At 62.4% G+C, this 23,813-nt stretch overlaps 3 protein-coding genes across 13 annotated transcripts in view; 2 read left to right on the top strand and 1 right to left on the bottom strand.

Moving 5' to 3' along the window:
- The window catches only part of DGKZ (diacylglycerol kinase zeta), a 42,183-nt gene extending 29,597 nt beyond the window's left edge, over positions 1–12,586 (top strand). For 3 of the 10 annotated variants that reach the window (XM_012789911.2, XM_012789947.2, XM_012789901.3), the window contains 30 exons: positions 22–130; positions 417–512; positions 771–845; positions 2,132–2,188; positions 2,579–2,647; positions 4,140–4,211; positions 4,317–4,433; positions 4,531–4,602; positions 4,905–5,000; positions 5,278–5,360; positions 5,466–5,526; positions 5,620–5,733; positions 5,807–5,947; positions 6,424–6,502; positions 6,666–6,721; positions 6,875–6,937; positions 7,035–7,108; positions 7,194–7,305; positions 7,611–7,810; positions 8,026–8,126; positions 8,230–8,309; positions 8,479–8,548; positions 8,689–8,729; positions 9,264–9,403; positions 10,326–10,357; positions 10,622–10,665; positions 11,079–11,199; positions 11,295–11,328; positions 11,541–11,640; positions 11,859–12,586. In XM_012789911.2, the coding sequence (XP_012645365.1) occupies positions 22–130; positions 417–512; positions 771–845; positions 2,132–2,188; positions 2,579–2,647; positions 4,140–4,211; positions 4,317–4,433; positions 4,531–4,602; positions 4,905–5,000; positions 5,278–5,360; positions 5,466–5,526; positions 5,620–5,733; positions 5,807–5,947; positions 6,424–6,502; positions 6,666–6,721; positions 6,875–6,937; positions 7,035–7,108; positions 7,194–7,305; positions 7,611–7,810; positions 8,026–8,126; positions 8,230–8,309; positions 8,479–8,548; positions 8,689–8,729; positions 9,264–9,403; positions 10,326–10,357; positions 10,622–10,665; positions 11,079–11,199; positions 11,295–11,328; positions 11,541–11,640; positions 11,859–11,975 (2,626 nt within the window). In that variant the 3' untranslated portion in view covers positions 11,976–12,586. Of the gene's footprint in view, positions 1–21; positions 131–416; positions 513–767; positions 846–2,131; positions 2,189–2,578; positions 2,648–4,139; positions 4,212–4,316; positions 4,434–4,530; positions 4,603–4,904; positions 5,001–5,277; positions 5,361–5,465; positions 5,527–5,619; positions 5,734–5,806; positions 5,948–6,423; positions 6,503–6,665; positions 6,722–6,874; positions 6,938–7,034; positions 7,109–7,193; positions 7,306–7,610; positions 7,811–8,025; positions 8,127–8,229; positions 8,310–8,475; positions 8,549–8,688; positions 8,730–9,263; positions 9,404–10,325; positions 10,358–10,621; positions 10,666–11,078; positions 11,200–11,294; positions 11,329–11,540; positions 11,641–11,858 lie in introns of all 10 variants that reach the window. The other 7 variants (XM_012789955.1, XM_012789938.2, XM_012789872.2 and 4 more) reach the window with 3 other exon arrangements.
- A 588-nt stretch (positions 12,587–13,174) lies between these two features.
- MDK (midkine) lies at positions 13,175–15,763 on the top strand. 2 transcript variants are annotated; one of them, XM_012790024.3, is made up of 5 exons: positions 13,175–13,236; positions 14,106–14,182; positions 14,318–14,485; positions 14,603–14,764; positions 15,437–15,763. In XM_012790024.3, the coding sequence occupies exons 1-5, from the start codon at positions 13,205–13,207 to the stop codon at positions 15,460–15,462; spliced, it is 465 nt and encodes a 154-aa protein (XP_012645478.1). In that variant the 5' UTR covers positions 13,175–13,204; the 3' UTR covers positions 15,463–15,763. The 2 variants fall into 2 exon arrangements, with proteins under 2 accessions (XP_012645478.1, XP_012645487.1); XM_012790033.2 differs by lacking the exon at positions 13,175–13,236 and adding an exon at positions 13,691–13,816.
- A 17-nt stretch (positions 15,764–15,780) lies between these two features.
- On the bottom strand, positions 15,781–23,371 carry CHRM4 (cholinergic receptor muscarinic 4). The gene is made up of 2 exons (XM_012790013.3): positions 23,288–23,371; positions 15,781–18,572 (listed from the first exon to the last, which is right to left on the bottom strand). Exon 2 carries the CDS (start codon positions 18,543–18,545, stop codon positions 17,109–17,111), a length of 1,437 nt encoding a protein of 478 aa, XP_012645467.1. The 5' UTR covers positions 18,546–18,572; positions 23,288–23,371; the 3' UTR covers positions 15,781–17,108.
- Between the last annotated feature and the right edge of the window lie 442 nt (positions 23,372–23,813).

Genomic DNA, 23,813 nt, shown 5'->3' with positions numbered 1-23,813 from the left:
CAGCTGTCTCCTCTTCTGTAGGAAAGCCATCACCAAGTCGGGCCTCTCGCACCTGGCACCCCCTCCCCCTGCCCCTGGGGCCCCCTGTGGCGAGTCAGAGCGGCAGATCCGGAGCACAGTGGACTGGAGCGTGAGTGGCTGGTGCTGGGAGGGACAGTGCCTGGACAGCGCTGGGAGCCAGCTCTGCTGGGCTCTGGGCCATGGTGCGGCGGGGGTGGAGGTGCTGTGGGCAGCTGGGAGAGGCCCCGTGGGCAGAGCTCCTGGAGGTGGCCACATTTGAGTCAAGCCTTAAAGAGAGGGGACAGTAGGGGAAACAGGACAGAGTAAAGTCTGGAGCAGAAGGTCTGTCTTGGTGAGGGGCAGGTGGTGGGGCTGGGCGGCAGACGTGCCCTGAGTCTGCCCATCACGTGCCATAGGAGTCAGCGACGTATGGGGAGCACATCTGGTTCGAGACCAACGTGTCGGGGGACTTCTGCTATGTTGGGGAGCAGTACTGTGTGGCCAAGATGCTGGTGAGTGCGCCCTTTGCGCATGCCGCCCCCTGGTGGTGGAGCCTGTAGCCCTGACCGTGCAGCCCTTCCCCGCAGGTGGCAACAAGCCCAGGCCTGAGCACCCCTGCTGTGGGCTGCCCCAAGATCGTGAGGGTAGTGGGGGCTTTGTCCCGGTGCCAGGTGCCAGGACTGGGGTTCCTGGCATACAGAGGGCCTGCCCAGAAGCAGCGTCCGGGATAGTTACCTGGTGCCTCAGGGGCCCTCTCTATCCTTCAGCAGAAATCAGTCTCCCGGAGAAAGTGCGCAGCCTGCAAGATCGTGGTGCACACCCCCTGCATCGAGCAGCTGGAGAAGGTGAGTGTGGTTAGGCCTTTCCCACTTCTCCCCTTCGGCTGCCGAAGCCCCCTCAGCACATGCGCGCACGCGCACACACACATACACACACACATATACACACACACACATACACACTGCCTGCCAGGACTGACCCAGCGTGCGTGGTGGTGGAGACACAAGGACTCTGGAGCCAACAAGCCTGCATTTGAATCCTGGCTCCCCCATGTATTATGTAGAACAAGCCTGGCACAGAGTGGGGGTCACTGACCATCACTTGATGGAATGAATTAAAGAATGATGGCCATGATACCATCCCCTCATGTCCAAACTAACACTTAGAGGAGGCCGTCGATTTGCTGAAGCCTCTCAGCTCAGCTGTGTCTGGCTGGTCCCCTGCACGCTCCCTCTGTAGACACTTTCCCCAAGGGCCATTGTCCACCACACGTCTGCTGCGCTTCTGGAGGGCGAGTCAAGGTGGAGGGTGGAAGGGTTTGCGTGGAAGATCAGGGCTCCCAGCCTAGGCCGGCACACAGGACACCTGAGACTAGGAATGGCTTGAGCGAAGCTAGCTGCTTTCCCCAACCTGCTGGACTGTAGACTGAGGTGACACCTCTTCTAAGGCTGAAGTAGGGACAGTTAGGAAAAGGGAGATAGAAATGCAGCCCTTCCAGGTGCAGTGGCATGTACCTGCGGTCCCAGCTATTAATACATGGGAGGCTGCAGTGGGAGGATTGCTTGAGCCCAGGAGTTCGAGGCTACAGTGAGCTGTGACCATGCCTGTGAATGGCCACTGCCCTCCAGCCTGGGCATCACAGTGAGACCCATCTTTAAAGAACAAAGAAAAAAATAGGAAATGCAGCCCTAAGCATTGTAGACCCATCATGTGAGGTAAACATCGAACCAGAGTTCAACAAATTCGCTAAAGGTCTCCTGGGGCCAGTCAGCACAAGTCTGCAAGGAAGGGTTGGGTCGGTGCGTGTGCCTGGGTGTGGGAGCTGCAGGGGGACTGGCAGGAGGGGTTAACTCCAGCCCCATTTTGGTGGGGACACACTCAAAACTCCCAGTCTTCCCCATCCCGGGTCCTGGGCAGAGGAAGGAAAGGTTCCTTCTGGCTAGTGGGGAGGACAGGGTTGCTGGAGGGCTTCCAAGAGGAGGTGTCTTATGTTCTGAGGGCTCCCAGGATGATTTGGGGGTCTCTCTACCTTGTGAGGATGACACTGGGTAACCCTCTCCTGGAGGGGTCACCATGTACCGACACCGCAGGGAGGTCCTGATGTTTTGGTGATCACTGCTGTGTTTTGCAGATAAATTTCCGCTGTAAGCCATCCTTCCGTGAGTCGGGCTCCAGGAATGTCCGTGAGGTGAGTGGTCAGGGACAGGGACACCCGGAGTTTCCCAAGTGGACCTCTCCCGCAGTGCCTCCGAGGGCCACCAGGGGGCTCATCTCCGAGGCATCCCTTGGGTGGGGCAGCTGCCCTGCTGAGGCTCTGAGGTCCCCATGGGAGGCCTGGCTGGCCTTGCCTGCAGAGGCGTGGGCAGCATGTGCCTCCCAACTTTCTGTCCCCCTGAGTTGCAGCCTCCCCTCCGGGCTGTGGAGAGAGGCCTTGAGCCCCTCCTCAGCTCCTCACTGTGGAGAGCTTCCTGCAGCCCAGCCCTCGGTGCTGACGTCCTGAGAGGTGCGGACCATGCTCAGGGCTGTGCCCCCGGCCACCCCTCACCCACCTAGTGATATTTCTCCCCTCCTCCCCCAGCCAACCTTCGTACGGCACCACTGGGTCCACAGGCGACGCCAGGACGGCAAGTGTCGGCACTGTGGGAAGGTGAGAGGCCCTGCCCGAGACATGGCTAGGAGTTGCCCATGCTGTGTGTCCAGCACGGCCTGTCCGTCACCGACCGCGCCCCAGAGTGCGGGGCCCAGGGCTGACTCGCGGCCTGGCTGCTGTGCCCAGTCAGTCCTAAAACTCCCTGGCCTGCTCTTGGTCTCTGGGCTGAGCAGAAGCTACTAATGCAGTGTGTCTGGCCTGCTTTGGAGTCGCGAGTGACCCCTTTGAGAGTCACATAGACTTGCTTATTTGTTAAACTCTGTAGATACTTGTTGAGTGTGCATTGCATGAGGACAGGGTGGCCCAGAGACAGACTCTCCAGACGCCCTTCCCCTAGCACAGGCCACAGTTGTTTTGTCCACTTATTTGTCTACTCCTTGTCTTCTCCCTAAGTGGAGGCTCTCAAAGGTGTACCGGTGGCTGGCAGCTGTGACTCATGCCTGTCATCCCAACACTTTGGGAGGCTGAGGTGGGAGGATCACTTGAGGTCAGGAGTACGAGACCAGCCTGGGCAATGTAGCAAGACTCCATCTTGGCCGGGCGTGGTGGCTCACGCCTGTAATCCTAGCACTCTTGGAGGCCGAGGTGGGTGGATTGCTCAAGGTCAGGAGTTCGAAACCAGCCTGAGCAACAGCGAGACCCCATCTCTACTATAAATAGAAAGAAATTAATTGGCCAACTAATATATATATAGAAAAAATTAGCCGGGCATGGTGGCACATGCCTGTAGTCCCAGCTACTCGGGAGGCTGAGGCAAGAGGATTGCTTGAGCTCAGGAGTTTGAGGTTGCTGTGAGCTAGGCTGATGCCAAGGCACTCACTCTAGCCTGGGCAACACAGTGAGACTCTGTCTCAAAAAAAAAAAAAAAAAGACTCCATCTCTATAAAAAATAGAAAAATTAGGCAGGCATGGTGGAACGTACCTGTAGTTCCAGCTACTTGGGAGGCTGACACAGGAGGATCACTTGAGCCCAGGAGTTTGAGGTTGCAGTAAGCTATGATTATACCATTGCACTCTAGCCTGGGTGACAGTGAGACCCTGTCTCTTAAAAAAAAAAGGAGCAGAGGCTCACACCTCCATTTATTCTCCACGTCTAGCACAGCACCTAGCACTTAGGAGGCTCTCGGTAACCGTTGGTGGAGTGAACAGGGAATGAATGTGATAGGTGCGCTAAAGAAGCAACCGATTAGACTAAGAGCACGTGGGGGGCCTGGCCACACTTGGGTGGCAGGAAGGAGGGAAAATCTGAGTTAGGCAGGAGTGAGCTTGTGCCTCATCAGCAGAACGTGTGTGCGCCCAGTGCTTCACGGTTAACTGCAGGGAGTCATGGGCCCCTGGCTAAGCATCCCTGCTCTGAGGGCTTTTTATAGTTTTTTAAATTTAAAACAGAGTACTCAGTTTCCCTGGGTGGACAGAGGTTTGTATCGGGAGAGGGGCTAGGTCAGCTGCTCTAGCCCGCCAGTGCCCCAACTGTCCTGTCCACCCACAGGGCTTCCAGCAGAAGTTCGCCTTCCACAGCAAGGAGATTGTAGCCATTAGCTGCTCCTGGTGCAAGCAAGCAGTGAGTGTGCTCCCCTGTCCCCCAAGGGCCATCTCCTGCCCAGCATTGGGTCTGGGTCCTGAGGCTCAAGCGTCCAGCTGAGCCCGGCCCCTCCCTGTCTTCCAGTACCACAGCAAGGTGTCCTGCTTCATGCTGCAGCAGATCGAGGAGCCCTGCTCACTGGGCGTCCACGCGGCCGTGGTCATCCCACCCACCTGGATCCTCCGTGCCCGCAGGCCCCAGGTGAGTCCTGCCTGCACCCTTGACACACCCCCATGCTTGGGGTCTGCCATCACCCCAGCCTACTCTCCTTGTCACCACGCCTCTGCTTCCCTTACAGAACACGCTTAAGGCCAGCAAGAAGAAGAAGCGAGCATCCTTCAAGAGGAAGTCTAGCAAGAAAGGGCCTGAGGTTAGACCAGGGCGGGCAGGGTTTGGAAAGGAAGCAGGCAAGGGGGGCGTTTCTCAGAGCTGGGAGTCCCCGGGGCTGGTGCTGCCAGCTCTCAGGGGGCAGTTTGGGTTCTGGGGCCCTCTGGGAGGGTGGGAGATTAGGTCCCAGTTGCCTTTCTAGGGCCTGGCTTGCCATGAGGTCTGAGCCAGAACTAGTACTGGGGGTGTGACAGGATTGATAAAGTGTCACCCTGGGGGCTGCTGAGGATGGGGGTAGGGTCTCTAGGACAGGAAAGGGCCTCACAGGCTCTTTGTGTCTCCAAGGAGGGCCGCTGGAGACCCTTCATCATCAGGCCCACCCCTTCCCCCCTCATGAAGCCCCTGCTGGTGTTTGTGAACCCCAAGAGTGGGGGCAACCAGGTAGGCACAGCCTTCCCTCTCAGCTGAGCTCTGGATAGGGCTTGGGGTCAAGCCACCTGCCTGCTGCTATCCCCAGGGTCCCTTTTTGGCTCTGTTCCAGTCCCTCTTTCCCAGGGATCCTGAGAAAGTCCTGTCTCCACCCCTGCCCCTCACCCTTTTTGGACCAGGTCCCATGGCCACAGCCTTGTCCCCGTGCGTCTCCTACTCTGCCCCTCCCCTGCTGCCCTCCTGCCCCCTGGTCCCCTTTCCACACCTCTTGGTTCCCCGTCCCCCACAGGGCGCTAAGATCATCCAGTCCTTCCTCTGGTATCTCAATCCCCGACAAGTCTTTGACCTGAGCCAGGGAGGGCCCAAGGAGGCGTAAGTACTGCCCAAGGCCCAGTGGGGGACCGTGCAGGGGGCTTGCCTGGCTCTTGGGGTACAGTGTGCATCGCCTGATCCCATTCCTGTCTCCCCTGGCTCTAGGCTGGAAATGTACCGCAAAGTCCACAACCTGCGGATCCTGGCGTGCGGGGGCGACGGCACGGTGAGCACTCCCCACGGCTGGGCTGTGGGGGTGGGGCTGAAGCACCGGCCCCCGCTGGGCCTGAGCTGGCTCCTCTGCTCTGCCCTCCTCCAGGTCGGCTGGATCCTCTCCACCCTGGACCAGCTGCGCTTAAAGCCGCCACCCCCTGTCGCCATCCTGCCCCTCGGGACTGGCAACGACTTGGCCCGCACCCTCAACTGGGGTGGGGTAAGCACCCACAGGCAGGCTGGGTGGTGCAGCAGGGGGTGTTCAGGGCTTAGCCCCTGCTTCCTCCCCGCAGGGCTACACAGACGAGCCCGTGTCGAAGATCCTCTCCCACGTAGAGGAGGGGAACGTGGTGCAGCTGGACCGCTGGGACCTCCGTGCTGAGCCCAACCCCGAGGCGGGGCCCGAGGAGCGAGACGAGGGTGCCACCGATCGGGTGCGTCGGCCAGGGCATGAGGTCTGGGTGTCCGGGGTTCCCAGGAGGCCTGGGCTGGGCCCCACTTTCCCACTTGCTGTGAATCTTGGCTGAGACCTTCACTGAGTCTCTTCATTTCTCTAAACTTCTGCTTCTGCCTTTGTGCGATGAGAATGATGGTACTCACAGTTTTTGGTTCAGCAAATCCTTACTGAGTACCCACTCCCTGCCAGACACTGCCGTGAGCAGTGAGCAAAACAGAGTCCCCACCCTCGAGGGGGCTCAGCACACGGTGTGCGGGGAAGAAGTGCTGGGGACCCAGCAGGGAAGAGGTGCCACAGGCACCTGGGGGAGCCCCACCCCAAGGAGCTGGAGGCAGAGGTCTGGTTGACCACGGGAAAGGCCTCTGAAAACGACAGGCTGAGTAGGCGTGTTCCCCTGTGCGGGGGACATCTGTGAGCCCCAGCCCTCATCGTGGTCCCATGATGTTTTTCCAGCTGCCCCTGGATGTCTTCAACAACTACTTCAGCCTGGGCTTTGACGCCCACGTCACCCTGGAGTTTCACGAGTCTCGAGGTTGGTCGCCTCCTGCTGAGGCCAGGGCGGGTGTCCCTGAGGAGGGTCAGACTCGCTCCAACCAGTGAAAGTCATTCCCTCCCAGCCCTCCTCCCTACCCTGACCTGGGAGGTGCCGGCAGGCTGACGAAGGCTAACTGTTCCCGTTTCTTGTCTCCACCCAGAGGCCAACCCGGAGAAATTCAACAGCCGCTTTCGGAACAAGATGTTCTATGCCGGGGTGAGTCTGGGGTCTGCCTGCACCCCCACGCCCACCTATGTTCTACCACGCATGCCCCTGCCCACCCGTGTGCTCCAGGCCGCGGGAGCCCTGCTGGGTGGTGGTGAGGAAAGAGCTCTGTCACCAGATGGTGACGCCCCCTGTCTCCCACAGACAGCCTTCTCTGACTTCCTGATGGGCAGCTCCAAGGACTTGGCCAAGCACATTCGAGTGGTGGTGAGCGGGGCCGGCAGGCAGAGCGGGTGGCCTAGCAGGGAAGGAGGCCACCTCGACACATGTGGCCCCCAACTTCCTCCCCCATTCCTGCCTCCAGTGTGACGGAACAGACCTGACCCCCAAGATTCAGGACCTGAAACCCCAGTGCATTGTTTTCCTGAACATCCCCAGGTGAGGAGGGGAGGGCTCCGGGGGGCCCTGCTGTCCCCACCCCACAGAGACTGTGTTTGCAGCCCTTCCATCGCCCTGTCTCCAGGTATTGTGCAGGTACCATGCCCTGGGGCCACCCCGGGGAGCACCACGACTTTGAGCCCCAGCGGCACGATGACGGCTACCTCGAGGTCATTGGCTTCACCATGACATCCCTGGTGAGTGGCCCTGTGCCCACAGTGCCTGGGAGCACGGCCTGGAGCTGGGAAGAGAGAGAGTCCACCGTCACCTCCCTGCTCCACCTGTCCCCTCTCTGACAGGAAGGTGACTCTCAGCCTCTCTCCTTTTTATGTCCAGGAGAAGCACCCTCGTTGCCTCTGTCCCCCCTGCTGCCCAGCTGGGGTCTCACCCTCCCCTTTGCTCTCTGTTCAGGGGTCACTGTCACCTTTGTTCTCTGGCCAGAGCCTCCCTTGAGGAAGCAGAGCTTGGGGGGCCACCTGACCTGAGCTTCCTGTGCCCACAGGCTGCGCTGCAGGTGGGCGGGCACGGGGAGCGGCTGACGCAGTGCCGCGAGGTGGTGCTCACCACGTCCAAGGCCATCCCAGTGCAGGTGGACGGTGAGCCCTGCAAGCTCGCAGCCTCTCGCATTCGCATCGCCCTGCGCAACCAGGCCACCATGGTGCAGAAGGCCAAGCGGCGGAGCGCTGCCCCGCTGCACAGCGAGTACGTCCCACACCTGCCACACGTGCCGTGGGCGCTAAGGCCAGACTCGGCCCCCATTGGGCCTTCATTTCCTCACCCTTAAAAGGGGGCTGGCAGTCCCTCTGCCCAGGGCTGTTGGGAGCGGGGCAGGACGTCCTCTCAGGACTTGGTTTGCTGCCTGGCCAAGGACCGGCTCTGCCCTTGCTGAGTCCCCTCTTTCCGGCCTTGCCCGACAGCCAGCAGCCGGTGCCCGAGCAGCTGCGGATCCAAGTGAGCAGGGTCAGCATGCACGACTACGAGGCCCTGCATTATGACAAGGAGCAGCTCAAGGAGGCTTGTGAGTGGCAACAGGGCTGGGGCAGGCGGCTGAGGAGCTGCAGGGCCCCCTGAGCGTAGAGGGGTGGCTGTAGCTCGCTGCTGACAGCTGCTTTGTCTTCAAGCTGTGCCACTGGGCACTGTGGTGGTCCCCGGAGACAGCGACCTGGAGCTCTGCCGCGCCCACATCGAGAGGCTCCAGCAGGTAAGGGACGGGGGCAGGAGCCTTCCTGGGTGCCGGCTGAGAGGGTGGTGGGAAGCGAGGCCTGGACTTGTCCTCCCCAAGTGAGCCTGCCCTTGGGGGCCGCCTCCATGCTGCTCCAACCTGCTCCAAGTTCCCTCCCTCCCAGCTTGGCCTTTGTGTCTCTCAGCAGGAACCCGATGGTGCTGGAGCCAAGTCTCCTACGTGCCAGAAACTGTCCCCTAAGTGGTGCTTCCTGGATGGTGAGTCTGCTCTGAAGGGTCAGCCCCTGGCAGTCCTCTGAGGCTCTGTCCTGCACCCTCCCTGGGGAACCTGGGGTGGGGCAGCAGAGGACCTGGGCCTGGGCGAGACCTCCCTCCTCAGCCAGCCCTCTCTTCCGCAGCCACCACTGCCAGCCGCTTCTACAGGATCGACCGCGCCCAGGTGAGTGCTCGCAGGCCTGCTCTAGCCGCAGCTGGCTTTGTAGCCCCAAGTCACCCCTCCTGGGAAGACCTCCCTGTTAGCTCCACAGACGGGCTCACCTCTGTCCTCCTGTCCACACATCCCACAGTGCGTCCACACTTGGCTATGTCCTCAGAGCGTGGCCCTGCCCTCCAGGCTGGAGTGTGCGGGGATGGCGCCAATAGAAAAGGGAGCTGATGTACCCAGAAAAGGCTTGCTGGGTGGGCGGGAGGGCCTCGAAGCACAGTGCTATCCAGGTAGACAGAGAAGGCACCCCTGGCCAGACGCCAGAGCACCACAGTGAAGGCTTGGCAGTGGGGCAAGACTGCAGGGGCCAGTACAGCGGCCAGGCACTGGGCAGGGGTAGCAGGAACGGACAGGAGGGGAAGAGGGCGGGCAGGGGCTCTTGCCTGGCTGCTTCCCTCGAGTTCATGCTCATGGCCTGGGCTCCTCAGGTCTGCCAGCCTCGCCGCCCCTTAGCACTGCCCCTGACACCAGCCCGACCTCCCCTCACAGGAACACCTCAACTACGTGACTGAGATTGCGCAGGACGAGATTTATATCCTGGACCCTGAGCTGCTGGGGGCATCTGCCCGGCCTGACCTCCCAACCCCCACTTCCCCTCTCCCCACCTCACCCTGCTCTCCCACGCCCCGGTGAGTCCCGGTGCCCTGGCCCCGCTATCCCTGGCTTTCAGCCCCAGCCCCTCCACCTGGGTGACTAAATGGCATCAGCCTGAACCTGGCCAAAGCCTCCCTGAAGAGCCCCTGGCCTCACCTCACGCTGCTGCTCAGGCCATAGACCCGGGCTCCCTGCCAGACCCCTCTCCTCCCCGTGTCCCACCTTACCCTTCAGGTCCTAGCAACCCTCCCCGCACCCCCAAGCACTCCCTCACTCACGGCTGCTAGCCTGCCCAAGCCAGCACGCCCTGGCCCCAGCTCCTGGACTCCCCGCATTCATCCATGCCCCTCTGGCCCGGTGGCCTCCTGAAAATGCAGGTGGGAGCAGGCCCGTCCCTAGCCCAGAGCCTTCTCTGCCAGCAGCCCTCAGTCCTGGGTTCTCCTCAGCACCAGTCACGGCATTGGGCTCAGCCTGGGCCTGGCTGTCCCTGGCCTCCCAGCCAGATGGGAGTGGCCTGTGCCCCACCCCACAGTCCAGCCTCACTCACGTCCCTTGGTCCTTTGAGGTCTCAGGTTGGCCTTCCCCAGGACTTTTGTCCCTGCTGCCCTCCATTCCAGTCTCAGCTGGGCTGTGTCCCCCTCTGAGAGGTCTTCCCCAGAATGCCACATGAAGCGGCCACTCTCCCTTAGACTGTCCCCTGCACTGCCCCGTTCTGCTCTCAGGACACCTTATTTATTTGTTGACTCGCGTGTCTCCCTACGCTAGAATGTAAGCTCCGTGAGAGCCAGTTCTCCATCTGCCCCCTGCTGTATCTCCAGTGCCTAGACTAGCACTTGGTATGTAGTAGGCGCTCAATAAACTGCTGGAAGAATGAAAGACACCCCAGTCGGGGCTGGGGAGGGACACCAGCTGGGCCTGTGCTGTCGCCAGTCACATCTCATCCTGCTCTATTTGCAGGTCACTGCCAGGGGATGCTGCCCCCCCCCAAGGTGAGGCCTCTCCCACCAGGGCCCCCCCTTTCCGCCCGGTCAGAGGCGTGAGGCTCAGCAGGGTGGGGCAGGGCCCGCACACAGCCTCGCACACACACAGCTGCCACTCCACGTGGTCACGCCTACGTGGCAGCCCGGCCCCGGCACACTGGCCCTGGCAGGCACACTTCTCTGCACATACCTGTGACGTGTCCCACGTGTGTCTGTGCGCCAGCACGAGCCCGGGCCTCCGCCCGCAGAGTAACAGGCAGGTGTTCTGTGCAGGTGAAGAGCTGATTGAGGCTGCCAAGAGGAACGACTTCTGTAAGGTACCAGCTCCAGGGCTCCAGCCTCCTCCCCTGGGCAGCACCCTCAGGCCTGGGGAGTGGGGCCTCTGCATTGGGCCAGGAGCTGACCTGCTTAGGTGCCATCATCTGTCATCGCCAGCGCTCTGTGGGGCTCCCACAGTGATCGTCCCACTCCACCTTGCCCCATCTCTGTCCAGGCCACGATAGATTTCTCCCAGTAGGGGCTGCCTCTCCCCAGTGCTCAGAAAGGAGCGAGTCTTAGAAGGAACCACTAGCTGCAGGGCTTGGCTGTCAGTGCTACAGGGGAGCCCGGGGTGAGAGAGGCCCTTGTCTCTCCAGTGACAAGGTGTACATGCCTGTGGCCTGTGTGAGAGCTAGGGGAAGAGGAAGGGTGGCGCTTGGAGGCCCAGCCCTGCCCTGCCTCCTGCCCTCAGCTCCAGGAGCTACACCGAGCTGGGGGTGACCTCATGCACCGGGACGAGCGGAGCCGCACGCTCCTCCACCACGCGGTCAGCACCGGCAGCAAGGAAGTGGTCCGCTACCTGCTGGACCACGGTGAGCTGTGCTACTGGGGCCCAGGGTTAGGGGCCAAGGCGGGAGGATGGGAGGCTGCTGGGCCTTTCTGACCACCCCCCCCCACCCTCCTCTAGCTCCCTCAGAGATCCTTGATGCAGTGGAGGAAAAGTGAGTATTTGGGCAGTGCAGGACCTGGTTACCCTGGAAACCACCCTGTCTTCCTCCAGTCCCTCCCATTTGGTCAGGCCAGAGCCCGTAAACTCTTCCTAGCCATGTCTTTCATCTCCTGGCCCGAACTTCCTGTCCTTTCTGATGACCCTTGGGAGCCGGGCGGGCCCAGAGGACCAGATGGGGTCCACACCCAGCCCCTGCTCCCCCAGCGGGGAGACCTGTCTGCACCAGGCGGCGGCCCTGGGCCAGCGTACCATCTGCCACTACATCGTGGAGGCCGGGGCCTCGCTCATGAAGACAGACCAGCAGGTGAGCAGGGCAGGGGCAGGGAGCCTTTCCCAAACTTGGGGCGGGGCTGCCCCTGGGAAGTGGAAGCTGTCCTGCTGTCCTTCCGTTCACACGGTCCAGAGAAACTTGAGCCAGCAGGCCGGGAGCTGGGCCAGCGAGGCCTTCCCTGCCCTCTCTGAAGCCTGTGAGGGGCCACAAGACTCGGGTCCCCTGCTGACCACCGCTCTGCCCTCATTCAGGGCGACACTCCCCGGCAGCGAGCGGAGAAGGCTCAGGACACAGAGCTGGCCGCCTACCTGGAGAACCGGCAGCACTACCAGATGATCCAGCGGGAGGACCAGGAGACAGCCGTGTAGCTGGAAGGCCCCCCTGGGCAGTAGGAGGGACAGTCGGGCCAGAGGATGAGCTCCCTCCTTGCCCACCTCACTGCCACATTCCAGTCAGATGGCCACGGGGGGACCCATGCCCCAGGGAAGGAGCCCCGTGCTGCCCCCTGAGGAGCCGCCCAGACCTAGGGCTGGACTCTGAGGAGCTGGGGGTCTCGCCTGTCCCCCTGAAGCCCCAGCCGGACCCGGAGGCTCACGGGGGAACAGGAAATGGCTGGGCTGGACAGGCCTTTGGAAGGGACCAGGGCAGGGCCACTTCAGGGCGGCCTCACCCTCACCGCAGCAGATGCACTCTGAGGACTTCAGGGGCTGGAGAGGGAGGGAGGCCTTCAGGAAGAGGCTTCCTCGGGCACCTGGTCTCAGGGCACCCAGCCCCCTCTCCCGCCTGACCCACCGTCCCCGGGGCTCCTCCGGAAACTCCAAGCCTGCTGCATCTGCCTGCCGCTGCCCGCTTGGCTCCCGCCCCTGACCCTCCCCATTACCCGGTCATTTCCTCGTGGACTGTGGGGCCTGGGGTGGGGGGGGTCTCATGGTGACATGTTTACAGCTGGGTGTGACTCAGTAAAGCGGATTTTTTTTTCCTTTCTGCTTTTCTTCTTTTGCGGGAGAGGTCTTCTAGAAGCAGCAGGGGCTGCTGGGTTATCCTGAGGGTGGGGGACTGGACACTGGACCCAGGACCCTTTCCTGGGGGGTGTGGGCGTTCCAGCCTGGGGTGGGGTCCTGGGCCTGCCTGGTTCCTGACCTCTGCCCGGCTGCCTCCCTCATTGGGGCCGGGGGCGGAGCCGATTTCCTCCGCTTCCCGCTTCCCGCGGGGACGCTAACAATGAAAGTGAAAGAGAGGTGGGGCGAGGGCGAGGCCTGTCGGTGGCCCAATGGCCCCTGTGGCCTTGAGCACGCCCCCTCCCCCAGGCCTCGGCTGCTTTCCCTGTTAGGGAGAGCGGGAGGTGGGCCTGAGGCCCCGGGGTCAGAGGGGTGGCATCTCAGCCGCCACGGAGGCCGGGTCTGGAACTTCTCAGACTGCTGTTGTCAAGCTCCAAGCTTCACCCATTCCAGGCTGCGGGCTCCTCCCCCACGGCCCCCATCGCCCCTCCACCCCGCGCTCCTAGATAGCGCTGGCTCCCTCTGCGCCGCGCCCCACCCCAGCCCCCGGCCTTCTCCGGGCTCCCCCCAACACAGCACAGCATCTCCCTGCCCACTGGATGCAACGACCCGAGGGGCGCTGGGGGGCCAAGTAGGCCATGGGAGGGGACGCGGGCCCCGACAGGGTGAGACAGGCCCTGGGCGCCGGTGACCCACCCTCAGTGCCCCTTCTGGTCCCCATCTAAGGCTCCGCTGCAGGCTAGGGGAGCTGCAGCCCAAAAGCGGTCGGGCCGCTGGCGTCTGCAAGGAAAGGGGACGGCCCGGGACGGGCCCGAGGGCGGGAGCCGGGGGAGCCCGAGACTGGGCCGGGGCAGCGTGTGCTGGGGCGGAACGGAGGCCTGGGCGCGGGAGAGCCGGGCTCAGAGGATGGGCAGCCAGGAGAACCCGGGTCCCGAGGGCGGGGGCTCCGGTGGAGCGACGCGCCCAGAAGCCGGAGCTGCGGCGCCGGGGGCGCAGGGCGGGGGCGGAGGCGGGGACGCCCGGGTCGGGGGGCGGTGCGGGTTTGAGGGGAGGGGGCGGGGCGGGCCCTTGGTGGGGTGGGGGGCGGAGAAGGGGCGGGGGCCCATGTGACCGGCTCAGACCGGTTCTGGAGACAAAAGGGGCCGCGGCGGCCGGAGCGGGACGGGACCGGCCGGCGCGGGAGGGAGCGAAGGAGCGCGGGCGGCGAGCGAGTGAGCGCGCGGTGCGGTGGAGGGCGCGCGGCTGCCCCTCGCCGGCCTGGCCGCTGCCGACCCGGGCCTGGAGGCGGGGGTGGGGGGCTGAGCTGCGCCCTGGGCTCCTGGCATCCCCCAGGGAGGCGCCTCCCGGCGGGGCGCCCCAACTAGCAGCGAGGGGCCACCCCCTTAGCGGTCCGACTCTTGGGCCTGGAAAATGGGGCGAGCTGGGGTGGGAAGTCCAGGCACGCGGCCCCCAGTGGGGAAGGGGACAGGCGAGGGACTCTGACCCGTGCTCTCCCCCCAGGATGCAGCACCGAGGCTTCTTCCTCCTCACCCTCCTCGCCCTGCTGGCGCTCACCTCCGCGGTGGCCAAAAAGAAAGGTGATGGGGGGCTGCTTGAAGGAGGGCTGGGGACGGGCATGTGAGGCCCGGAGCCCGGAACCCCAGTAAGGCGGTCCCTAGGGAGTCTCCCCGCGCCCCACCCGGGCCCTGAGTTCTGTTCCCCACGCTTTGCAGACAAGGTGAAGAAGGGCGGCCCTGGGAGCGAGTGCGCGGAGTGGACCTGGGGGCCCTGCACCCCCAGCAGCAAGGACTGCGGCGTGGGCTTCCGCGAGGGCACCTGCGGGACCCAGACCCAGCGCAGCCGCTGCAGGGTGCCCTGCAACTGGAAGAAAGAGTTTGGAGGTGAGGTGGGACGCAGGCGGAGGGCAGGAGAGGGGCCACCGCCGCACGGGAACCTGGGCAGACATGTGGAGCGAGGCCACAGGCCGCCTGGCTCTGACGGGGCCACTCTTCCGCCAGCCGACTGCAAATACAAGTTTGAGAGCTGGGGGGCGTGTGATGGGGGCACAGGCACCAAAGTCCGCCAAGGCACCCTGAAGAAGGCGCGCTACAATGCCCAGTGCCAGGAGACCATCCGCGTGACCAAGCCCTGCACCCCCAAGACCAAAGCCAAGGCCAAAGGTCAGCAAGGGGGGCAAGGGTGGGGCTGTCACAAAGGGCTGCCCCCCACCTGCGAGGGGAATGGTTAAACCTGAAGTTTTGGGTCCTGGCCAGTGACTTCTTGACACTACTCCAGAGTCTGGAAAAATCTTAGAGACACATGCAAGAGGTGGCCCACAGAAGGTGCTGAGGAGATAAATCCTCTCTGTCCCAAGTAGGGACACACTCAAATTGTTCTATTGGAGCATTTGGGGTAAGAGCCAGGAAAATTGTCCTGGAAGGGCTTGCCTTTGTCAGCTCTTCAGCTGGAGGGCGCGTTTGGTCCCCTCCAGCCTTTCTAGAACAGGAAAGATTTCACTGCTGCCTCACTTAGCTCATTCCTGACTCAGCCCAGAGAAGCCAACAGGGCAGAGGTGAATCTGCTGGCCTCTCAGGTGAGGGGCCTGAGGCTGTTTAGCCTGTTGTGACCAGGACTGGGACTGGTTTTCTGGTCTCAAGTGAAAATAGGAACCCAGAGGGGTGTTGAGAATGTCCAGCACCATAATGGCTGCCCCATCCCACCTGCTTCCTGGTCAGTTGATCAAAGACCACTAGAGGGTAGAATTTTCTTCTCTTTATGTTAGTGTTTGTGTAGTGGGGGTCTCTACTGGGTCACCCTAACTGCTAATGTGGTATTTCTTTCTTGTTTTACAGCCAAGAAAGGGAAGGGGAAGGACTAAAAACCAGGCCTCGATGCCAAGGAGCACCTGGCTTTACCTGGGGCCTGGCCCTGCCCTCCCCACAGGCCGGAGATCTGACCTACCAGTGCCTTTTGTCTACTCTTAGCTTTATCAATCATGCCCTGCCTCTTCCCGCTCACTGCCCACCCCCACCCCAAGTGCCCACAGTGGGGAGGGGCAAGGGATTCTGGGAAGCTCGAGCCCCCCCAAAGGGATTTCCTTCCCAGTACCCCCTTTTGTTCTTCCCCACAATGATACCATTACTAAGAAACAAATAAACCAACTTCTTTTCCCAATAAAAGCTTTTCTTTTTTAATATATAAAAGCCCCTTCCCAGGGAGTTTGCTGTGGAAATTTGTTTGGGGGTAGGAATGTGGGGGGAAAGATGAGCCTGTAGGGACTGGTGGGTTTAGGGGTCTGGGGGCTTGGTGGTGAGTGCTCCCAGAGCTCATGGAAAAAGCAGAACATTTGTGAAAATTTCTTCCAGGGCCCAGGAAGGGTGCCCCTGATCAAGTCCCTAAGCCTTTCAGCCCTCTTCTCTCCCGGGGACCTCACCAGGGCTGGGGAAGGGAACCAAACCGATGACTCACTGGAGCTGATGTGCCCATCTTGCTCTTACCCAGTCGAAGGTCTTTTGGTCCAACCCAGCGCTAATCGGGAAGGTTCTGCCCACTGGGGAGCATAGACCCCCGGGGCTGCTTGCCCGCACCACTGCCCCTACTGTCACTGAAGCTTGTACCCGTCAACAGGTTCCCCCTTTCCTTGTGCCCTTGTGCCCCAGGCCTCTGCCCAGCAGAGGCCAGAGGGGGAGAGGTTTGGGGACGGTGGATGGGAACACTGCCCACCATAGCCCCACCCTAGCTGTGACCTAGGACAGGCCCTCTCCTGGGGAAAAGGGTCCTCCAGGACAAGGTAGGTCACTCGGCTCAGCCTGGAACTACAGAAGGCTAGACCTCAGTTCCTGAGTGTGAGTCCCTGACCTCCCAGCTGCCCCATCCTGAGGTGACAGGGGCAGTGCTGCAGGGGGTGGGGGGCACAGCCCACTCTGCCTGGCCTCCGGCATGCCCACCCCCACACCCATGCACCCACAGCCTGGCTGAGTAGCTGCAGCAAGAGATTTCTGCCCCAGAGTGGGACGTGGGGAGAGGGGGCTGAGCCTACATGCAGGGGTGCAGGGGCAGAAAGCACCGATTACAGCAAAATGCGGGACCTCATCCTACGCCCCTCCTGAGCCTCCTTCCCCAAGTGCTGGCCCCAAGCTGGAACCCCAGGAATGCGGTCCCTTTGCTCTTCTGGAGGAGGCCCTGGGCTTCGGCTGCCCTCCAGATGTCCATTCTCTCAGCTATGCTGATGGTTGGTCACAGTGGGGCAGATGCCTAGCCAGGCCAGTGCCCCCAGCTCCCTGAAGCACGGCGACAGAGATGGGCCAGGCGGTCCCAGTTCAGAGCTGCCTCAGCCCGAGCACAGATCTGGTTTCTGAATCCAGCCAGAGCCTCTTGAGCCCCAAGGGGCCTTGGAGACCTCGGTTCTCTTCAGCAAACATGAACCCAGAGTGGTGCCACCAACTCTTCCCCTACAGCCTGTGAGCCACGTGGTCCCCCAGCGCACACACGCGACACCAGCACCTCCTAGGGCACCCCTGCTGCCTACCTGGCAGTGCCAATGTTACGATACTGGCATAGCAGCAGGTGCCGGAAGGTCTTTTTAAAAGTGGCGTTGCAGAGAGCGTAGCAGGCAGGGTTGATGGTGCTGTTCACGTAGCAGAGCCAGTAGCCGATGGACCACACTGTGTCAGGGATGCAGCTCTGGCAGAAGGTGTTCACCAGGACCATGACGTTGTAGGGCGTCCAGGTGAGGATGAAGGCCAGCAGAATGGCAAAGATGGTCCGGGTCACCTTGCGCTCCCGGGCTGCCATCTGCCGCTTCTTTCGCACCTGGTTGCGAGCAATGCTGGCAAACTTGCGGGCCACGTTGGCCGCAGGACGCATGCCAGCTGGCGTGGCAGGCACGATCTCGATGGCTGTCACACACTCATTGCCTGTCTGCTTCGTCACAATCTGGATCTTGGACCATTTTGAGGCCGGGTTGAGGGCCCGTGGCTGCAGGGGAGGGACAGGCATGGCAGGTGTGGTGGCCTCTGTGGTCGACAGCTCTGTGGGTGGTCGCTCCTTGGTGTTCTGTGTGGCACTGCCTGAGCTGGACTCATTGGAAGTGTCCTTGTCGGCCACTGGGCGTGGCGGCGGGGGCAGGGCCGGCGGAGGAGCCTCCTCGAACTTCCCGTTGCGCAGCTCTTCCCGGGCGGCTTCTCCTGGTGGCGGTTTCTTGACACTCTGCTTCATCAGGGGACTCTTGAGGAAGGCCAGGGTCTTGGCCTTCTTCTCCTTTGGGCCTTCGGGCCGGTGCTTGTGGACCCGGCTGCGGCTGGCCAGGGAGATGTGGATGTAGAGCACCGTCATGATGACCACGGGCAGGTAGAAGGCAGCGATGGCTGTGCCGAAGGTCACGGCCGGGTTGGACAGGAACTGGATGAAGCACTGGTTGTCAGGCACTGTCCGCTTGCCCACCACAAACTGCCAGAACAAGATGGCAGGCGCCCAGAGCACGAAGGACAGGACCCAGGCAGCGGCAATCATGAGGCCTGCCATCTTGGTGGTGCGCCGGGCGGGGTAGGTGAGGGGCTTGGTGACGCAGAAGTAGCGGTCAAAGCTGATAATGAGAAGGTTCATGACCGAGGCATTGCTCACCACGTAGTCCAGGGCTAGCCACAGGTCACAGACCACGGCGCCCAGCGGCCAGTACCCCTTGATGATGTACACGGTGTAGAGGTTCATAGAGAAAGCGCCGATGATGAGATCGGCGCAGGCCAGGCTGAACAGGAAGTAGTTGTTGACTGTCTGCAGCTGCCTGTTGACCTTGATGGACAGCATCACCAGGATGTTGCCCACGACAGTTACCAGGCTCAGCGAGCCTGTCACGGTGGCGATGAATACCATCTCCACTGTCTCGTAGCGGTTGTGGCTTGACGTGACCAGGCGCACGGACTGGTTGCCTGAGCTGCCGTTGACGGGCGTGAAGTTGGCCATGTTGGTGGGCGTGGTGGACGGCAGCGTCTGGCGGAGGAAGGAGAGAAAAGGGGTGAACTGCTGAAGACGACAAGGGGTGCTGCGCAGGTAGCCTGGGGTCAAGGTGACAGAGGAACATCATCTAGCAGACTTCAGAGAACTCTGGCCCATCCTCCCTCATTCGTCCATTCATTCAACATTTTTCAAGGGCCTACTAGGTGCCAAGCACTGCCTAGGTGCTGGGCTGCAGAGGTGCACGAGACGCACACGGTCCCCATCTTATCTGGGGGAGACGAGCAAACACGTGCGCAACAAAGAGAGCACTAGAAAGAAATAAGGCGGGGTGACGGCTGATGAGTCAGAAGACAGGACAGCGATGCCTCCTGGCCGGCTGATTGGGGAAGGCCTCGCACAGCGGGTCGTCTGGGTGACGAGGAGGAGGCAGCCACATGACGAGCTGCAGAGTGTGGTCCCGCCAAGGGCAATGGCAAGAGCAAAGGCCCAGAGACTCGTGCAAGGCCTGGGCAGAGGCCAGTGTGGGTAGAGGCCGGGAGAGGCGGAGGGGACGGGTGGTCCCAGAGGCCCCCAGCATGTGAGAGGTGTCCATCCATTCACCCACTCTGTCATTCTCAACACGTTCCCAGGGGACCTGCTCTCCTGTCCCTACAAAAGGCTCTGGAGACAAAGACAATAATACGAGAGTCTATATTAGCCGCTAACATGTATCGTCTACTAAGTGCTGGCAATTTCCACACTTTTCATAGCATTAACTCATTTCATCCTCAAAACAAACTTGTGAGGTAGATACTGTTATTATTATTATTATTATTTTTAACTACTTACAGATGAGGAAGCTGAGGCACAGAGATGTTAAATAACCTGACCAAGGTTCCGCAGCTCTTGACATGTTGCTGGTGGGGATAAGTATGTGGCGGGAGAGGGGGATGGCATGGAGCTGGCACCTCAAGGACAGTGCCTTGCGGGAGAGGCTCAGGGAGGGACCTGCGGCTGTGGCATCCCCTTTCCTGAGCCCTCAGCTCCAGCGTCAGGGCCTGGGACTGGGGTGGGGAGTGTAGGGGCAGCCGGGGGATGTCAGCTCCGGAGAGGCAACTGAGGCCCGACTGGGAACCCACCGTGTAAGGATTGTCCCTGGAGGCAGAGAAGGGCTGTGGGGAGCCTCTGGTCAGCCCCTGAGCCTATCCCTGCCCCTCCCCAGCTGGGGTCCCCAGGCACAAGGCCCCTCCCAGCCTGCCCTCCCTCCCACCCAGGCTCCCTGCCAGCTCTCCTGCCCCTCTTCCTCTTCCCTACATGTGAGGGAGGCCCACGCCGGAGCTCTGTGCCAGGGCAGCCGCTCAGCCAGCCTCCTTCACACCCGCCAACACACACCCCGCTCCACATACGCACACGGGCCCATCACAGCCACGCCAGCCCAGCAGGCATGGTCGCAGACATACGCAGCTCTGTGCGTCTGTGCGCGACAGAGAGGGCCCGCAGCCCCGCAGCCTGGGCTCTAGCTGTGTGGCCTGACACAAGCCACCCCACCTTCCTGCACCGCCTCTCATTTGCAAGATAGCGAGGACCCTGTCTCGGGATGGCCTCCACAGCTGCTCCAGGGACCAGCAGCGCACTGATTCCTAGATCTCTACACCTGAACAGGAAAATGCTCTGCAGGCTGGGGCCAAGTGCCAGGGTCACCTCCCAAGGCTGACCCTGGTCCCCCAACTCCACCATCTCAGACCCAGCCTGATAGTTCTCCTGTTCTACATCCTTGGTTCATAGGAGGAGAGAGGCTGAGAGCAGGTGGTGCCACCTCCCAAGGTCAAACAGTGAGTCAAGGGCAAAGACCAGATACCACCCTCTCTCAGGGCCTCTGACAGCCCCGTTCAGCTCTGAGAGCCTCTCAAGTGGAAGCTGAGCCATCACACTCTGTGCTGGGAGGACAGTCGCCCCCAGCACGGAAAGGCTGCCCTCCTCCACCAGCCCCCGGGTGTGCGGGCAGGGACAAAGTGGGCAGGAGTGATCAGCCAGCCCCAAGGGAACTCTCACTTTAGCCTCCCAGGGCCAGGACACAGGCAGGTGGGATAATAACAAATGGTCTAGAGGTGCTAAATAAGAAAACATAATAGCTCGTGTTTATTGAGTGTTAACTATGAGTAAGGAATCTCTCTGAGCCTTTGGTAAAGATTATCTGGTTTAATCCTTACAACAGTCTGAAAGGGTAGGTACTATTAGTATCCTCATTTTACAGACGTAAATATCCTCTTATAGATGAAGATGGTGTTATTTAACTTGCCCAAAGTCACCCCAGGGGCAAGGGTTAGAACCCCGGAGCAGCCTTCTTAACTCCAAGGTGCTACTGCTCAGAGAGGCCTCTGATCTCTCCCGTCCCCAAACCCACACGCCTGGGGACCATTATGTGAGGCTTGGGTACAATCCCCTGCCAATTCCCGCTGGCTCCCTGACTTAAGTTTTCCCAGAAGACAAGAGACTTCTGAGCCGGTACAATTGGATGGCAGGTGGTTCAAGTCCTGTTCTTAAGGCCTGTTTGAAGGAGCTGCCAGCTGCAGACAAAGCGAGGCTCGGTGTCTCCACGACTCCGCCTCTCTGGACCTCTCCGGGTCACCCGCAGACATTCCGACTGATCGCCGTCCCCTCCAGCGCGTTTCCCTGGAATTCAGGCCCGCCCGGGATCTGGGGAGGCGAGCACCGGAGGCTGCGCGCACCGCTAGATGGCAATGTCGGTCCCTGGGTGCCCGCTCGGGACCCGGAGCGTGCGGCCGCTGTCCGCCAGCGCCCTCAACTCCCACGCGCCTGCGAATACTCAGGAGCCCCCATATAGAGCCTCCCAAGGGAGGGACGTGGGGCCCCCTCTCCAGACCCCTCCAGACACCGCCCCGGAGCTGCCCTCGGCTTCGCGCGGGGTTCAAGGGTGGGAAAGTTAAGGGCGCCCGAATTCCACCCGGCATCCGGCGAGGAACGTGTGGGTGGGAACGCGAGTGCGAGTGCTGTTTGTGTGTGATTACGGGGGAGCGCGAGTAGACGCTAGTAGCTGTCTGCATGTGTGTGCGCACCGCCACGCCCGGATACCAGTGTGCCCGTGAGCGCGTGAGCATGCCGCGCCATGTGGACACGTGCATGTGCATGCGTGTGCGTGCCTGGGGTGCTGTGGCCTGGAGGATGCACACGGTTCGAGTGTCTCCGGACCTGCGAACTCGTGCTCACGGCAAGTGCAGTGCAGGCAGTGGGCGGCCGGTCACATTTCAAACACCCCAGCTGGGAGACGCAGCCTAGACCTTAGCTGTCTGCCTGAGTGCAGAGTGTCGGGCCACAAGCCGGCGTCCCGATCGCGCCTGGCCGTGGAAAAAGGCCGCAGGGGCAAGACGAGGAGGCCTTACACTACGGGCTGCGACGGGCCCCCTGACATGGGGACACCGTCTTAGCTGGGCGCCCAGAGGTGTCGGCGCCGTCCTCAAAGATGGGGCGCGGAGTCCCAGCCTGGGATTGACTTCTGTCTGTCGAGGGCCGCTGCGAGAGTCGCCCAACCCGGCCTCGAGGAAGACCCGGCTGGACTCGGGGCGCCCTACGGCGGCGCGTTATCTACAAAAGCCTCCGGGTCTCCCGGCGAGAGGGCGCCGGCGGTACGCCCACGGTGCGGCGGCCCGGACCGGCTTGGGTCAGGCGAGTGTAAGGTTCTCCCCCTCCACTCCTCGCCCTGCACTCCCCGGAGGCGTTGTCTAGCCCCAGCGGACAAAGTGGGCCCCGGTTTCTCTTACTGGGGTCGGCCGGGGTCGAGGGCCGGGTTCGGGCTTACTCCTGGGCCCATCTAGAGGCTCATCCGCGTCTCCGCGGCGGTCGAGGGGGCCCTGGCTCTCCGGGCCCGTCCTCCCTCCACCCTCCCGCACGCAGTTCCTGTAGCCTCTGGGCGTGGGCACCGGGCTTTCCCGGGTCCTCGACCCCTCCCTTCCCCGGACGAGAGGAGAAGGGGTGCTCCGGCCGCCTGCAGGGTGCTTTGGGGCGTAGGTCCTCGATTTTTAGGCGTTCACTCCAGGGCTCTGGGAAGACTGTGGCCTCTAGATCTGTCCCTGGGGCGGGAGAGGAGACTCCAGAGTTCAGGGGAGGAAGAGGGACGCAGGGAGATTAGGCACCGACATTGTGCCCAACACTTCCGCGGTGGGGCCGGGAGTGGGGGTTGGGGGCTTGGACAGGCTGGATCTCCCAGGCTTAGAGCAAAGGCAACGGCTGGGGGGTAGTCCTGGAGTGGGGGAGGGGTGCTGGGAACGGGCAGGGGTGTCTTCCGTCGGGGCTCAAGGTCGTTGACGGAGGACTCCATGGGCCGGAGTGGGCTGGCAGCGCGGGGGAGAGAGGGAGGGAGGGCGGGGAGACAGGCGGGAAAAAGGCTCTTTGGGGCTCCAGTGCCCGCAGAGCTGCCAGTGGGAGGGCTGGAATGCGGGGTCCCACCCCCCGACGGCTGCCCCTGGCTCCGTGGGGGCTGTGAGCAGGCATTCCCCACCCACGACCTCCTGAATGCCCATCCCTTCCCGGAGGCGCACCTGGAGAAGCGTCAGAGAGACCCCGGGCCTTTCTCCCAGCGGGGTCCCCCACCCCCGGGCCCTCCGCCGCTCCCAGCACCGCGCTCTCCCCTGAAGAGGTCCGGCCCCGTCCCAGCAGGACCCGCCTCTAGGGAGCCTCAGAGGGTCCCAGAGACCCAGGTCTTTCTCTTCCAACCGAGCCCCCCGCCCCCGCGCCGCCGCGGAGTCACTTACCCTCCGCCTCTGCCCCCTCCCCTTGCGCCGGACAGACGGCGGGACAGAAGGGAGGCCCCGCGGGCCGGCGGGGCAGGCGGCCGGGCCGTGGGCCGGGGGCGGGGACGGGGTGCCGAGGGGCGGCCCCTGCTCCGCCCGCAGCTCCGGGCGCTGTGGCTCCGACTCGCGCTCACGCTCGCACTTTTCCCCGAGCCGCGTGATGTCACGGGGAAGCAGCCAATCGTGGTGGGGCCGCGCCGCCCGCCCCGGGCCGGTCACCCAGCGGCGACGCGCGGGGGTCACCACCCGGGGCGTCGGAGACCCTAGCGGCTCGTGCCCCTACCTGGAGCCGGCCAGCAGTTCCCAGCTCCGGCACCGAGAGGGCACCGCCCACAGTCGCCGGTGCTGATTTACAGGGGGCGCTGCCCTCCGGGGGGGTGGGGGTGTCCGCGTTGTCATGGGGACGCGGCGCCCCCTCGCGGGCTGGGGAGGGAGCTGGCAGCCGGGTCTGGCAGCGCTCCCGCCTCCGCCCTGACCAGGCACCCGG

The sequence above is a fragment of the Microcebus murinus genome, chromosome 4 (assembly GCF_040939455.1).
Source record: "Microcebus murinus isolate Inina chromosome 4, M.murinus_Inina_mat1.0, whole genome shotgun sequence".
Lineage (NCBI taxonomy): Eukaryota > Metazoa > Chordata > Mammalia > Primates > Cheirogaleidae > Microcebus > Microcebus murinus.
The sequence above is the reverse complement of the archived record's forward strand: the minus strand, read 5'-3'. Positions and strand labels throughout refer to the sequence as shown.

Coding starts and splice junctions, on each gene's coding strand:
- MDK (XM_012790024.3), top strand. CDS start 13,205: ATGCAACGACCCGAGGGGCGCTGGGGGGCCAA. Junction 14,183..14,317: donor CGCGGTGGCCAAAAAGAAAG/GTGATGGGGGGC, acceptor CACGCTTTGCAG/ACAAGGTGAAGAAGGGCGGC. Junction 14,486..14,602: donor CTGGAAGAAAGAGTTTGGAG/GTGAGGTGGGAC, acceptor CTCTTCCGCCAG/CCGACTGCAAATACAAGTTT.
- CHRM4 (XM_012790013.3), bottom strand. CDS start 18,545: ATGGCCAACTTCACGCCCGTCAACGGCAGCTCAGGCAACCAGTCCGTG.